Source organism: Bos javanicus, chromosome 4 (genome assembly GCF_032452875.1).
Source record: "Bos javanicus breed banteng chromosome 4, ARS-OSU_banteng_1.0, whole genome shotgun sequence".
Classification (NCBI taxonomy): Eukaryota; Metazoa; Chordata; class Mammalia; order Artiodactyla; family Bovidae; genus Bos; species Bos javanicus.
The window spans coordinates 64,153,469-64,170,864 of NC_083871.1; the positions used below are offsets into that span (position 1 = coordinate 64,153,469).

Here is a 17,396-nt window from a genome sequence, read left to right on the forward strand (position 1 = left end):
ATTATTTAATAAACATTTTGTGAAAACTGATTAAATATACAAGGGAAAAAAAGAATAATAATTTATAATCTCTCCCCTAGCATTTATAGCAAAATCAACTGCAGAGGAATCAAAAGTTTAAATAAAACAAAAGTACTAGAAAATTGTATTTTTAAAATAATTTTGGCATGAGACAGATCTTTATAAGTCAAAAGCCAAAAGTCACACATATACAAACACACACACACACCTGATAAATTACTAACTAAAAAAAAAAAAAAAAGTTCTATGTGATTGCCATAATATCTAGAAAGCATCTATAAACCGATTAAAAAAAAAGTGACCACAACCCAAACGAATAAGTAAGAAAAAGAGCACCAATCCATTAGAAAAGTAGGCCAGATCACAGAGAAGTTAATACAAATAGTTCTCAAACGTAACAGCCTTTGACCTAGCAATCACACTTCCAGGAATTTTTCCAAGAGGTGTGCTTGCAAAAAGTAATGTACATGCAAAGATATTCATTACAGAATTTGTTCTGTTCCAATTACAGTAAGACAATGTTAATAATCAAACTGCTATCAATAGAGGAGAAAGGTAGGTAGGTACAGATAAGCAATGCTAGCCAAAGATGCATTCAAAGAAGCAAAGTAAAAAAATACAGAATGTCATGCATGTATTTTTTTCTAAAAATTTGTACAGTAACATAGTTGTGACTACATAGAACAATTCTAGAAAGATCACAAGAAACTGGACACCAAAAGTTGCATCCAAAGAGACTGAATAATGGGAGGATGAGAATCAGAAATGACTCTTTTCCATATAACTCTTTAATAATTTTTGAATTTAATATTATTAAAATAAAGAAAACTGATCAAAGTCATAGGGAACACTCCATGAAACCAGAACATGTGAACTGCTACTTTAACTTTACAACAGTCATAATACTTCTGAAGTATCATATTTAGTATGTTCAGAAATCAAACATAGTTTACATTTCTGATATCAAACCAAACTCCCCTCTTTTTCAATGCATGTGTGGAGAAAACACACACAACTGGGGAAAAAAACTTGGAATTTTTTAAAATTTATTTATTTTAATTGGAGGCTAATTACTTTACAATATTGTAGTGGGTTTTGCCATACATTGACATAAATCAGCCATGGGTGTACATGTGTTCCCCATCCTGAACCCCCCTCCCACCTCCCTCCCCATCCCATCCCTCTGGGTCATCCCAGTGCACTAGCCCTGAGCACCCTGTCTCATGCACTGAGCCTTGACAGGCGATCTGTTTCACATATGATAATATACATGTTTCAATGCTATTCTCTCAAATCATCCCACCCTTGCCTTCTCCCACAGAGTCCAGAAAACTGTTCTACACATCTGTGTCTCTTTTGCTGTCTCGCATATAAGGTCATTATTAACATCTTTCTAAATTCCATATATATGCATTAGTATACTGTATTGGTGTTTTTCTTTCTGACTTACTTCACTCTGTATAATAGGTTCCAGTTTCATCCACCTCATTAGAACTGATTCAAATGAATTCTTTTTAATGGTTGAGTAATACTCCATTGTGTATATGTACCACAGCTTTCTTATCCATTTGTCTGCTGATGGACATCTAGGTTGCTTCCATGTCCTGGCTATTATAAACAGTGCTGTGATGAACATTGGGGTACACGTGTCTCTTTCCCTTCTGGTTTCCTCAGTGTGTATGCCCAGCAGTGGGATTGCTGGATCATAAGGCAGTTCTATTTCCAGTTTTTTAAGGAATCTCCACACTGTTCTCCATAGTGGCTGTACTAGTTTGCATTCTAACCAACAATGTAAGAGGGTTCCCTTTTCTCCACATCCTCTCCAGCATTTATTGTTTTTAGACTTTTTGATAGCAGCCATTCTGATTGGCATGAGATGGTACCTCATTGTGGTTTTGATTTGCATTTCTCTGATAATGAGTGATGTTGAGCATCTTTTCATGTGTTTGTTAGCCATCTGTATGTCTTCTTTGGAGAAATTTCTGTTTAGTTCTTTGGCCCATTTTTTGATTGGGTCATTTACTTTTCTGGAATTGAGCTTCAGGAGCTACTTGTATATTTTTGAGATTAGTTGTTTGTCAGTTGCTTCATTTGCTATTATTTTCTCCCATTCTGAAGGCTATCTTTTCACCTTGCTTATAGTTTCCTTCATTGTGCAAAAGCTTTTAGGTTTAATTAGGTCCCATTTGTTTATTTTTGCTTTTATTTCCATTACTCTGGGAGGTGGGTCATAGAGGATCCTGCTGTGATTTATGTCAGAGAGTGTTTTGCCTATGTTCTTCTCTAGGAGTTTTATAGTTTCTGGTCTTACGTTTAGATCTTTAATCCATTTTGAGTTTATTTTTGTGTATGGTGTTAGAAAGTGTTCCAGTTTCATTCTTTTATGAGTGGTTGACCAGTTTTCCCAGCACCACTTGTTAAAAAGATTGTCTGTTCTCCACTGCATATTCTTGCTTCCTTTGTCAAACATAAGGTGTCCACAGGTGTGTGGATTTATCTCTGGGCCTTATATTTTGTTCCATTGATCTATATTTCTGTCTTTGTGCCAGTACCATACTGTCTTGATGACAGCAGCTTTGTAGTAGAGCCTGAAGTCAGGCAGGTTGATTCCTCCAGTTCCATTCTTCTTTCTCAAGACTGTTTTGGCTATTCAAGGTTTTTTGTATTTCCATACAAGTTGTGAAATTATTTGTTCTAGTTCTGTGAAAAATACCATTGGTAGCTTGATAGGGATTGCATTGAATCTATAGATTGCTTTGGGTAGTATACTCATTTTTACTATATTGATTCTTCCGATCCATGAACATGGTATATTTCTCCATCTATTTTGTCATCTTTGATTTCTTTCACCAGTGTTTTATAGTTTTCTATATATAGGTCTTTAGTTTCTTTAGGTAGATATATTCCTAAGTATTTTATTCTTTTCATTGCAATGGTGAATGGAATTGTTTCCTTAATTTCTGTTTCTGTTTTCTCATTGTTAGTGTATAGAAATGCAAGGGATTTCTGTGTGTTAATTTTATATCCTGCAACTTTACTATATTCATTGATTAGCTCTAGTAATTTTCTGATGGAGTCTATAGGGTTTTCTATGTAGAGGATCATGTCATCTGCAAACAGTGAGAGAAAATCTTGGAATTTTATTACCCTCCTTTAACCCGAGTTTCAGCACTTAAGAAGCACTTAAGTAGCAACATCAAAGAATATTCTCTTGAAGGGAAAAAAAATTCATTACCAAAATTTAAAGTGATATAACAACTAATTATTTAAGAAGAATATGCAAAAGTTATCAATAGTTCAGTTCAGTTCAGTTCAATCGCTCAGTTGTGTCTGACTCTTTGCGACCCCATGAACTGCAGCATGCCAGACCTCCCTGTCCATCACCAACTCCCAGAGTTTATCCAAACTCATGTCCATCAAGTCAGTGATGCCATCCAGCCATCTCATCCTCTGTCTTCCCCTTCTCCTCCTGCCCCCAATCCCTCCCAGCATCAGAGTCTTTTCCAGTGAGTCAACTCTTCGCATGAGGAGGCAAAAGTATTGGAGTTTCAGCTTCAGCATCAGTCCTTCCAATGAACACCCTGGACTGATCTCCTTTAGGATGGACCGGTTGGATCTTCTTCCAGTCCAAGGGACTCTCAAGAGTCTTCTCCAACACCACAGTTCAAAAGCATCAATTCTTCAGCACTCAGCTTTCTTCACAGTCCAACTCTCACATCCATACATGACCACTGGAAAAACCATAGCCTTGACTAGATGGACTTTTGTTGGCAAAGTAATGTCTCTGCTTTTCAATATGCTATCTAGGTTGGTCATAACTTTCCTTCCAAGGAGTAAGCATCTTTTAATTTCATGGCTACAGTCACCATCTGCAGTGATTTTGCAGCCCAAAAAAAGAAAGTCAGCCACTGTTTCCACTGTTTCCCCATCTATTTCCCATGAAGTGATGGGACAAGATGCCATGATCTTACTTTTCTGAATGTTGAGCTTTAAGCCAACTTTTTCACTCTCTACTTTCACTTTCATCAAAAGGCTTTTGAGTTCCTCTTCACTTTCTGCCATAAGGGTGGTGTCATCTGCGTATCTGAGGTTATTGATATTTCTCCCGGCAATCTTGATTCCAGCTTGTGTTTCTTCCAGCCCAGCATTTCTCATGATGTACTCTGCATAGAGGTTAAATAAGCAGGGTGACAATATACAGCCTTGACGTACTCCTTTTCTTATTTGGAACCAGTCTGTTGTTCCATGTCCAGTTCTAACTGTTGCTTCCTGACCTGCATATAGGTCTCTCAAGAGGCAGGTCAGGTGGTCTGGTATTCCTGTCTCTTTCAGAGTTTTCCACAGTTTATTGTGATCCACACAGTCAAAGGCTTTGGCATAGTCAATAAAGCAGAAATAGATGTTTTCCTGGAACTCTCTTGCTTTTTCAATGATCCAGCAGAAAGAAAGACAATGCCAAAGCAATGCCAAAGAATGCTCAAACTACCACACAATTGCACTCATCTCACATGCTAGTAAAGTAATGCTCAAAATTCTCCAAGCCAGGCTTCAGCAATACATGAACCATGAACTTCCAGATGTTCAAGCTGGTTTTAGAAAAGGCAGAGGAATCAGAGATCAAAGTTATCAATACTTCACTTTTAACTGTATGACTTCCTGCTATAATATTTTATTTCCTCAATTCATGAAATAAAAAATATATCTTCAATATTGAGACATCAGCTAGGTGTCTGCATGTATAACAAAACAGCAGTGATTGAAATGTTTTCACATATCAGAATTTCAACACTTAACAATTATGTATGGATCTTAGTGCCAAGCAATGTTCTAGGCACTAGGAATTACAACAATGAATAAAACAGACAAAAATTCTGTTTTCATGGAGCTTATGCTAAAGGACACTTGGAGTCCAAAAGCCACCTTTATTTAAAGTTGAAAGTTGTATTTAAAAAAAAAAAAAAAGGTAGAGAGTGGGGCCAGAGAGTAAAGGAAGTATAAGCATGCCCTTTTTAACTTGTTTAACAAGTAAAAGTGTATATAGTTGAACATATTCCCTAAGTCCCTCCCCAGAAATGTCCCTGATGTAGAAACTGCAAGGATTAACTAGCCAGCAAATATACGGACAGGAGGGACGTGGACTATATGTCAAATATAGTCAATTAGAAACTAATGTTTTTGATTTTAAATGTTACAAATATTTAATCAGTATAGTCTTTCTATGGACTCTCTTCTGTAAGTCACTGGACCTCAGTTTCACATAGTTAGGCAGGAATTTCTTCAGATATATCCTAGAGAATTGCAAAGGTTCTCAATACTTAGAGTATCTAAATATTATTTCCCAAACTATTGACTTTTGGTGCCACAATTTGGTCAAAGTATACTATCCTACACAATATTATCAGCATAGGTGAGAGAAAACCCAAATTAATTTATTTGATAATGTTGTATTATCTGCAATTGGACTGTATTCACTGAAAATTTCCCTTTATGTTGACACTGTATTCAAAGAAGTCTTTATTTATAGGTTAAAGTCAACTCTCTTAGAATGTTCAAGGAACTGAACATTAAGTAGAATGTTCATGTGACTGACAATTTACATATTCTCTCTCTCTTCCTCTCTCTCTACAATACACACATACATGCTTGCACACACACACGTTTACAGAGATGCAAAAACCTATGGATTCCTTAAAAAGTAGCCACTCTAGGGAACCAATGCTTCCTTAAATAATTTTCAATATCTTTTTGAAATTCCTCTTTGTAATTCCCTACAGGATCTACTTACAGGCAAATAAGTAAGTAAAGCTTGGTGAATTCTTTTTTTAAACACATGGGACTTAAAACAATGACTGTCATTGTTTAACTGTTTTCACAAAAACATTAATCTTGACTATTTCCAAATATCAAATCAGTTTTCAAAGGATAAAGATTTGACACTCTGAAGATACTCAAGAAAATCTAACACAGGCTCTGAAGATAATTCCAAAGAAGAAGTGCAAACATATCCAGGCAACAAGGTCACTGGCAAATCTCACTGATCTAGACATTTAATCCTTCAGCATTTACCAAGCACCCATTCTGCCAGATACTCGAGAATATTTTATGTGATTAACCCTTATTCAGATGCAGAAGTTCTGGTGTGCTTGTTAAAAATGAAAAGGAAAAATCACTTTACTTTATAATCACACCTCATTTATGGCCTGCTAGAATTAGTTAGCCAAATGGCTGCCGATAAGCTCAAATAGTTTTAGCACTGGGTTATTGGGGTCAAAGGTTAAACCCCCATGTGGGAGACTTAAACCAGCTCTGTTCTGAGGCCAGACCACATGCTTAGCTCCAGGCAGCCACTCTGTAAAAGTCTGCAATTGATCACAAATTGGGCAAGAGGGCAGGAAAAGATTCACAACCCCACCACCCACATAAGAATAACAACTTGGCGTACTGCCTAATGGCATGTATACTAGAATTCTTACCTCTACAGGATCCCCTTCTCTTTCATACACTGAAAAACTACAGATGATATGGGTTATGATCATACACACCTCAAAATGATGATCAATCAACTCAAAATATTCTTCAAGGGGCACCGATCCAGAAAAAGAACATGTGAAATCTTTGATTCCCTGTTTTTCAAAATATTCTTGAAGGCGGATGATAAGCTCATTTGTTATAAGCCAAAGATCCTCAAATTGTTCACTCTGAATGCGGTATCGTTCTAAAGAGAAAAGCAATTAAGCAAAAGGCTTATTAACACAATTACTAGCTGAAATAATGTATTGCTGTTGTTCAGTCGCTGAGTTGTGTCTGACTTTGTGCGATCCCGTGGACTGCAGCACACCACACTCCCCAGTCCTTCGCTATTTCCCGGAGTTTGCTCAAATTCATGCCATCAAGTCAGTGATGCCATGAATTATCACTAAATCTGACATGAACACCAAAATGAAAAGGACAAAGATTTCATTTTGGGAATATAGATATAATTTCTACTGGCTTAATAAAAATAATTTTATGACCTTATTGTGATTTTCTGCATCAATAACTTAACATTTTCAAATTTCACTCCAAAGGTATGTGATCACAGTGCCAAGCTGCAGAATATGGTCCTTTTAACTATTTATCTTATGATAGGTTTCAGTATAGTAAAAACACAAAATTTGGATCCTTCCAAAAAAAAAACTTTACTCAAAAAGTAAGAAAACAAAGAAAGAAAACAAAAAAGGTAAGAAAACAGCCATTGCAAAAGTATACCTGGTATCATTATATGTTTCAGAAAATTGATATGAAATAAAATTTATTCTACAGCAAGCCCCACATCCTGGCCACAGCAGCCAGTTTAAACCCCTGTTATCATAATCAAAGCTTTCTATTTTTCTAGTAGTTCTTTCATTTGAAGAAAGATTTTGCAATAAGACCCTTCCCCAAATATAAATCTTGGTTCCCTCCATTCCCTGAAACCACAGCTCATAGCCAAATTCTTGCCTCCTACCCTGATGATGCTGATGATGACAACAAAGATGACAGTGATGATGACAGCAGTGACAATAACTACATCTATGATAAGAGCAACTATTATATGTTGAGCACCAACTATGCATCGAGCACTAAAATTGTAACAACTCATTCTTCTACAAAAAAAGAAAACCAGGCACAGAGAATCTCAGAGACTTGCCAAAGGTCACAAAGTAAATTAAATGTCAGAGCTAGAATTTATGATAAATATCATTCTTTCCAATTGTCTAAACTCGACCTATCCTTTAGGATTTGGCTTCAATCTCAACTACCTCAAGAAAACTTATTTCTCTACCATCGATAGTAGCCTTGGGCTGCCCTGGTGACTCAGATGGTAAAGAATCTGCCTGCAATGCAGGAGACCAGGGTTCAACCTTTGAGACAGGAAGATTGCCTGGAAAAAGGAATGGCTACCCATTCTAGTATTCTTACCTAGAGAATTCCATGGACAGAGGAGCCTTGTGGGCTACAGTTGCAATGAGTTGGACATGACTGACTGACTAACATGTAGCAGCCTTATATGTACCAGGCACTATCTAAAGCACTTCACCTTCACTCTCTTGCTTAAATCTCAATCACCCAATAGGGAAAATACTGTTATCCCCATTTTACAGAAGAATAAATCTATTAATCTATTAATCCAAAGATTATCTATCAGTCTTAACCACTTCACAATATTGCCTGTCTCTGAATTTATACAGAGAATGTCTACAGTTTACTGTTTACTTAACTGTGTACAACCATGTATTCTTATTTAACTTTCCATATAATCATATTTGGTCTCTTCAAAGAGACCATACACTTTTTGAGATCAAAGTCACCTATTCTATTGAACATCTATTATGTTTCATAAAGAAATAAATCTTGGGAGTATAAAAATTAACTCAGTCTTTTTGCTTAAAGAACCTAAGGTACTATGATACACGCATGTAAAATAGTTATTTATACTTCCCATGGTACTATAAATATATTACAACTTTAAATTGGTTTTTAACTTTGTCATCCTCAACCAGAATCCAAGAACATATCTGCTCTCATTCCCCAAGTCGACTCTTTTTAATTACATAAGGAATAAAATAAACTGAGTATTCCTGCCACAGAACATGCAAACAGTCTATTCTCTGCTGTCATATCATTTGACATGATATGACATGAACCTTCATGTCATGAACCTTCCCCACACTCCCTTCACTCTAGTCTTATTCTGGATGTTGGCTTCTGCCCATGGTGCTGATCAGATGTCTTCTCATTTCTCCCCATCAAAGACAGTAGGGCCAAGGTCAGATATGACAACCTTTACCTTTCTTGGTAATTTTCACTGAAGGTTTAATGTTTTAGAAGAAAACTAGAGTACAATTATGGAGGGGTGTGAGTAGACACGTAGAAGGGAGAATGCTAATGACAAAGTATGCTAGTATTAGAATCCTCTAAATCTGGGGTCTTACCTAAGTCAAGCTTGGCATCCAACACAGAAAACCCAGACTGATATTTATTCATTCTTCTATTCATTTGTAGAAGTCAGTTCAAGATGCTGGAGATAAAATCATGAATAAAGCAAGAGCCTCTGCCTTCAAGAAGTTCACTATAGATCTTGAAAGATGGAGTGATGGGGGAAGAATGAACAAGGTTTCCACCATCACTGACTCAGGGGACTCAGGGATACCCCATTAAGGTTGATTTTGCCACAGAAATATCAGAGCTTTCCCCAAGGGATATACAACTATTTTCAAGTATATGAAGGCCTATTACATAGCAGAAGAATTAGGCAATAACAAGGGAGCAGCAGCAAAGGGAAGAAGGCACAATAAGAACTGTTTAATAATTATAGGTATTAATAGACTTGGCTGCCCTGGGAAGTGTTTAAGGCTCTGAGCTCCTTGGTGATTGGTGCTTTCTTAAAAGTCTCCTTGGGAGTTGTAGAACTCAGTGAGGAAGAAGATAGGCCTCTGAAGTTACAGACCAATCTGTCCCTCCCTGCATCCTAAGACACATATTGGGCAGCTCAGTGCTGCCTCCAGGTCTCAGCCATTTGTCCCTCTTAGGTAGAAAGATAGCTTCTGGCTCAGGGCCAGCTCAGGACCTTGTCTTTCTCTATGTCTTCCCATCTTGGGTCAAGTGTCTGCTCCAGCCCAGAGCCCCCATCCAGGCCTGGGGAATTCCCTTGGCCTTCTAGAAGACAACACTGAGCTGAGCCAGTTACATCTCCTTTTACAGCTTTGTGATCTCCACAAACACAAACTTTATATTCTGGGGCACACTCTTTGCTGGACGTAGCAGATGTAGGTGATGAAGTTCCATGCTGCAGGGATGCAGGCCCGAGAGAAGAGACGGTGAAATGTAGTCATGACTATTGGAGCAACAGAGATGAATATGATAGCAGGAGTGGGCGCATACGCTGGCACTGCCACACTTGACTGTGGCTACCCTCCCTGTGAGCAGCATCTGCAAAGCCACAGACTGGATGGTGAGTGAGTTGTCCTCCAGAGTGGCCTGTGCCAACACCAGGAGAGGTGTGTCCATTCGACTGTAATTTTTTGATACAAATGTGTCACAACTTAAAAATCTTAAAAGAAATGCACTAAACATTTCTATCAAAGGTTAGTTTTATTAGTTAAATTATATTTAAAAGTAAAACCTTTATTAGCATTTACAGCTGGAGGAAATGTGGAGAGGACTCTTAGCTAAATGCCAACAAGTACCTCCAAGTTCAGCTGTCCTGGGGCTGAAATGATGATGGGGAAAGACAGATCCAATTGACACCTATCCTGATGCCTCCTAGGAACTGCTGGATTCAGTTCCCATTCACAGCTTACAGTGGGCATGGGTGTTTCATTAAGGAGAGCAGGGGATGTTGTGAGCAAGCCAAGAAAGGCAGTGGGCCCAAAAGCTTCCCCAGGAGAGACAAAGTATCTTATTTCTGCTGCCCACAGCTGGAGCTCCTTCCTCACTCTTGGAAGACAACAAACCCCTAATCTGACAAAATGAAATGCAGGCAAGTCTAAACATTTCTCTTTATCTTTCATCAAGATTTGAATTATCTGAACAGAGGCTGATGAACTCTCTAGGAGACACAGCTCAATCCCCCATACTGGGCAAAGACTTCCACTTTCTAAAGTAACAGAGAAAAGTCTTGGACAGTAGATTCAAAAGGCAAGGGACAAATGAAAGAAATAAAACACAATTCCCTTTACAAAGTAGCCATAAAGCAAGACAATCTTTATCTTGATAGTCTTAAAAAGATTCTAAGTAACTCTGCACCTACTCATTCAATTCAAAAGGTATTAAGCAGTGAGTGCTGGGGAAACAATGGGGAACAACACATACTGGTCCTGGCCCTCATCCTAGTGAGAAGGGTAGAAAATAAGCAAATAAATAACAAATAATTATAAGTTATGAAAGGACTATGATGCAGATAAAAAGGGTGCTATGATAAAGACTAATGGTAAAACAGTCTTTTTATTATTTCATAAAACACAGCAGCTAAATAATACTAGCCGCTAAAATTTACCTAGCACTTACAGTGTACCAGGAAATTGCTTCATGCTTTTTAGGAATTATCTCATTTGATTCTTATATAGTATAATTGCACTATTTTACTTCCATTTCTGTAGATGGAAAAAACAGGCACAGCAATTTTTTCAAAGTCATTCAAATGAAAGCTAAACCAGAGCAGGGATTTAAATTATTAATCTAATTCTAGACTTCATACTCCTAATCATTTTGTGCATAAAGCTTGGAGCTTAAGATGGAAAGAACAGCCCAGGTAGAGGGAATGGCAAGTTCAAAGACTTTATGGGAGAAAAAGTCAGAGATGTACCAAGAACTGAGAGAAGGTCATAGTAAGGAAAAGTGCCCAAAGATGAAGTTCAGGCCAGGCCAGAACATACAGGGAGACCTATAAGGGTTAGTAAAAGTTTTGATATTATTATCAACACAAAAGATTTTAAGCTGGAGAGAGGCATGATAAAATTTGTAATTGTTTCTTTGTTTTTATTATAAAAGCTGCCAAGTAGAAAAGGAATTGAAAAGGGATAAAAATAGACTCATAGTTAAGGACATTATAACCATGATCCAACACAGTGGTGCCATATATAAGCAATTAAGGGTATCACATTATGAAGGTAATCTCCAGTTGCTCAGCTCTTATCCCTAAGCAAAACTTAAAATGTAGTAAATTTTTAAATCTATGACTCTAGTACAAATAAATCATCCAACCATCAATTTCTTCATCCACACAAAGGGGAAAATAAAGCATAGCTCACAAGGCCAGTATGAAGATCAACTATAACGTTATATGGAAAAGATTTACACAAGTGTAATTTATCTTTGTATTATTATTTTTTTGGCTGCAATACACGTAAGATCTTAGTTTCCCACCAGGGATAAAACCCACACCCCTTGCACTGGAAGTGCAGAGTCTTAACCATTGAATCACCAGAAAAGTACCTATATTTTAAAATTTAGATCAAGAAAAATTAGATATTCAAAATATACTGGTTGAAAAAATTAAAATTTTGATACAAAAAGTATAGAATAAAACGAGTTAAAAAATCTAAAGCTCACTGGAAAACTTAAATATAAATAAAATTCTCTATTTCATTTGCTAGCAATGGCAACCCACTCCAGTGTTCTTGCCAGGAGAATCCCAGGGACGGGGAAGCCTGGTGGGCTGCCATCTATGGGGTCGCACAGAGTCGGACACGACTGAAGCGACTTAGCAGCAGCAGCAGCAGAACACTTGTGTCACCCAAAATGCATATGTTTAGTCCCGATATCCACTGTGATGATATCTGGAGATGGGGCCTTGGGGAGGAGATTATGTCATGGGGAAGGAGTCCTCATGAATGGGATTAGCACTGTTATAAAAAAGAGACCTCAATCCGGAAATCGCAGTTTTCTCTGTAGGCCACGTGAGGGCCTTGATTGAAGACATTGTGTTCTGTCTGAAGAATATTTAAGGTTTCCAATAAAATGTATATCCCTCAAAAAAAAAAAAAAAAAAAAAGAGACCTCAGCATCACTCTTAGCCCTTCTGCCACACGACACACTGCAAAGCCAGACATCTGTGAACCAGGAAGCAGGTCCTCACCAGAAACCAAACCTACGAGTGCCCTGATCTTGGACTTCCTAGCCTCCAAAACTATTAGAAATAAAATTCTGTTATGTAAAAGCCACCCAGTCTATGGACTAAGATAGTACCCAAATGGACTAAGATAGTACTCTGCTGTGAATACATGAATATCATTAAACAAGAAAAATGTAAAATTCATAATAATAAACATTTAAATAGGTCTGATATTTTCTGTAACTTTCAAATTCGGGCTTTAATTATTTTCTTATTCATCAGCATATACAGGGGGAAAAAATGTGTCAAAATGTTAAAAATTACCATGAGGCTGGGGGATTTAAAAATATAAACATGGTATCTGCAAGTTGAATTTTTTCAGATTACCAAAAATCAACAAGAATCAAAGAGTCAAAGATTTATAAGGCATTATTTTGACTATTAAGCATTTTCTTGGTACTAGTACTCCAAGATATTTAACATTGCCCAGGAGATTTTTCCAGAGTATACATTTCATGGAAAGGAGAAATGAAAATTTCTATGTACAATATAGCATGAAAGAAAAGAGTTGTATTCTAAAATACGTCCTTACAATATTGGTAATTAAAATAGCTTCCAAAATGAACATTCAATTAATTTTTTTATCTCTTTTCCTTTGCATCTTGCAACAGCAGCTCAGTGGAAATAACTATTTCAGCTTCCAAATGAAATAAATTTAAAGGATTGGAATCCAGTCAATTGCCATTTCACCCTACTACAAATGGAGAAAATAATATATTTAACTAAGCAGGGCACAAAAATGCATAACGTCAGTCTCAATTCATGTCAGAACATCTGAAGTTCATCAATATAAATAATGTTTGCATTCACATCATAAACAAAGCATCAATATAGTTTATGCTATCCTGGAAATTTTAAAATGTGAAATGGAAAAGCAGATGAATGCTTTTTAAATCAAAAGTTGGAAGAAATAATATAAATAATATCAGTAGATATTAGTGTAATATTCTAAATATACAACCTCTTCAATATTAATACAAACTGTGCATGGTTTCTCTAAATTTAATTTTCTAAGTGTATTTATATAATATTCCCATTGTCCCTCAATAATACTGCTAAGAAATTCTAAGATAAATAGTAATACAATATTATACTGATGAATCACTGTACACATTAAAGCAATGACAGCAGCAGGAGGTGCATATCAGGTGAGTTTAGATTTTCTCATGACCTGCGTGTGTGCTAAGTTGCTTCAGTCATGTCTGACTCTCTGTGACCTTATGACCTTTAGCCCTCCAGGCTTCTCTGTCCATGGGATTCTCCAGGCAAGAATACTGTAGGGGGTTGCCATGCCCACCTCCAGGGAATCTTCCCGACCCAGGGATCGAACCTTGTCTCAGGCATCTCCTGCATTGGCAGGAAGGCTCTTTAGCACTAGTGCCATCTGGGGAGGCTTTATCATAACACTTGTCCTTAAATTTGGAGGCTTCATTAAAGGACTATCACAGAGTACCTACTCCATGAAGTTTCAGATGCTTTTGAACTGTAGTACTGGAAAAGACTCTTGAGAGTCCCTTGGACTGCAAGGAGATCAAACCAGTCAACCCTAAAGGAAATCAATCCTGAATATTCATTAGAAGCACTGATGCTGAAGCTGAAGCTCCAACACTTTGGCCACCTGACGCAAAGAGCCAACTCACTGGAAAAGACTCTGATGCTGGGAAAGATTGATGGCAGGAGAAGGGGATGACAGAGGACGGGATGGTTAGCTGGCATCACCGACTCAACAGACATGAGTTTGAGCAAGCCCCGGGAGATGGTGAAGGATAGGGAAGCCTGGGGTGCTGCAACCCATGGGGTCACAAAGAGTCGGACACGACTAAGCAACCGAACAATGCCAACAATAAAAATTCCACACTTTATCAAACATCTGAAGATAATTTCTCTTCTTTCTGGAATGCCCTCCACCTAAAAATCTCCTATTCATTCCAAAAGATCCTTCACAAATAAAATCACGTATGGAACCTCATTCTTTTGGAATCCAGCAGCAGCTAAAGTGTGCTTCTATAAGCACATCAGGTGTTGTATAATCAATTCACTACCTGTTTGTTTCTCCAATTAGTCCAGGAGCGCCACAAGAGTCATGAGATGTATTAGATATAAAGACATCTGCTGAGTGAAAAATGAGCAAAGGTGCACAGTCCAGCCAGATGGAGTAGAGCAAAACTCTCACTTTCTTTCTTCTGAAGATATTTTGTTTAACACAGTTCAACATTATATATGCTTTCTTTTGACAGATGCAAAAAGAAAGCCTTTTTCAAGGCTCAACCCTTATTCACATACATGACTACAATCCTTTCATTATATCTGAAAGCAAAATAATCAAAATGGAAAAGCAAAGGACTTTTAAACTTGACCTGATTCAATTCAATAACTCTTTCTAGCATGTTACACTCTTTCAGGATATTGAAATATTTAGCATTATTAGTTATCCTTTCCATATTCCAAAGGCCTACCTGAGGCAACATAAATTTGCTATTTGCAATTGCTTAGTGCTACTCATGACACTAAGAAGATATATTTACTCAGCTTTCATTGCTAATTACCAGTTTAACAGGGTATAGAAGTCTAAGTTGAAAATCATTTCTCTCAGATCTTAAGGAAAATTTTTCCATCATCCTCTAGGTTTCAAATTGGGAAAGGAGTACATGAAGGCTGTATATTGTCACCCTGTCAGACGCTTATTTAACTTACATGCAAAGTATATCATGCGAAAAGACAGGCTAGATGAGCCAAAGGCTGGAGTCAAGATTGCCGGGATAAATATCAATAACCTCAGATACGCAGATGACACCACCCTTGCGGCAGAAAGTGAAGAGAAACTAAAGAGCCTCTTGATGAAAGTGAAAGAGGAGAGTAAAAAAGTTGGCTTGAAACTCAACATTCAAAAAAACTAAGGTCATGGCATCCTATCCCAGCACTTTATGGCAAATAGATGGGGATACAATGGAAAAAGTGAGAGACTTTATTTTCTTGGGCTCTAAAATCACTGCAGATTGTGACAGCAGCCATGAAATTAAAAGACACTTGTTCCTTGGAAGAAAAGCTATGACCAACCTAGACAGACAGCATATTAAAAAGCAGACACATTGCTTTTCTAACAAAGGTCCATCTAGTCAAAGCTATGGTTGTTCCAGTAGTCATGTATGGATGTGAGAATTGGACCATAAAGAAAGCTGAGCACCGAAAAATTGATGTTTTTGAACTGCTATGTTGGAGAAGACTCTTGAGAGTCCCTTGGACTGCAAGGAGATCAAACCAGTCAATCTTAAAGGAAATCAGTCTTGAATATTCATCAGAAGGACTGATGCTGAAGCTGAACCTCCAATACTTTGTCCACCTGATGCAAAGAACTGACTTATTGGAAAAGATCCTGATGCTGAGAAAAACTGAAGGTGGGAGGAGAAGGAGACGAGAGAGGATGAGATGGTTGGATGGCATCACCAACTCGATGGACATGAGTTTGAGCAAGCTCTTGGAGTTGGTGATGGACAGGGAAGCCTGGTGTGCTGCAGCCCACGGGGTCGCAAAGAGTCAAACAAGACTAAGTGACTGAATTGAACTAAAATAGTATCTAATAATTTTGATGAAAAGTTAAATGGCTTCTTGATTAATTTACCTTGAGTTTTTATTTTTTCCTTTCTAATCTTTGGAGATATGCCCCTGATCCTTAGTGCTCTAAAATTTCACAATAATATGTTTATATGTATTTCTTTTTCTCATTCATTGTGCTAACATCAAACAGGCTCCTCCAATATCCACAACTGAGACATTTCATTTCCTAGAAATCTTTGTCTCCATTGGTTGTCTCTCCATCTTTACAACCCACTCCCCAAACATCACACCTTGTTTGATGAGCCTGTCATCAGAATCTGCAGTCTCTCTGAACTCTGACATCAACACCTCACTCGTTCTCTAACCACCAGCGTTTGTGCTTCTGGTTTACTTGCTCTATAATTCCCACTACTTCTTGAACCTAATCAAGATATGTGGTCTATTGAACTTGTTAATTTTGTACCATGTATCACTTTTCTCTGCTCTTTATTTCTCTCAGCTTAGATTTGGTAGTTCATTATTATAACCATTCTCATAAAAATATTTTATCTGCAATTCTGTTTCAAAATCCAAACCCTGACTTTAGTTGCTTGGATAACAAGAAACAAATCACTGCTGGGCAAAATTGTCTAAGGATGACTGGATTCACTTTAAAATTCAGGATCTCAGACTCTAATGGGAACTCATCATTGCTTATATTTCACAAGTTTACTTTCTTATTCTCCAAGACACCAATGTCACACTTTTTTTTTTTTCAAATTTAGAGATCAGCAAAGCTCCCCTATCTTTTCATCAACAAATCTATAAAGTCTCCCTAGACCTACATCCTGTCACAGTAAACTTTCAACTCTCCTCACCCTCCAAGTTCTGTATCCCATCCCCTCTCTCCTTCTAAAGGACTTCATTGCTTTGTGATGCCCTTCTACTTCCTGATCATCAGCCTCTCCCACTAACTCATTTCAATTGATATTTAAACATGTTCTGAAAGTGAAAAGTCAAAGTGTTAGTTACTCAGTCGTGTCTGACTCTTTGTGACTCCATGGACGGTAGCCCACCAGGTTCTTCTTTCCATGGAGTTATCCAGGCAAGAATACTAACATGCTCTAATATTGCTTATTTCAAAACAAAACCCCACAACTCCTTTCAGCTATGTTTTACTTCGGAATTACTGAGTTTAATTGTCCAA

The 17,396-nt window shown here is 37.4% G+C and overlaps 1 protein-coding gene across 3 annotated transcripts in view; it reads right to left on the reverse strand.

Moving 5' to 3' along the window:
• BBS9 (Bardet-Biedl syndrome 9) overlaps positions 1–17,396 on the reverse strand; it is a 476,883-nt gene that overhangs the window by 231,943 nt on the left and 227,544 nt on the right. For all 3 annotated transcript variants that reach the window (XM_061414167.1, XM_061414166.1, XM_061414165.1), the window contains one exon: positions 6,564–6,736. In XM_061414167.1, the coding sequence (XP_061270151.1) occupies positions 6,564–6,736 (173 nt within the window). The remainder of the gene's footprint in view (positions 1–6,563; positions 6,737–17,396) is intronic.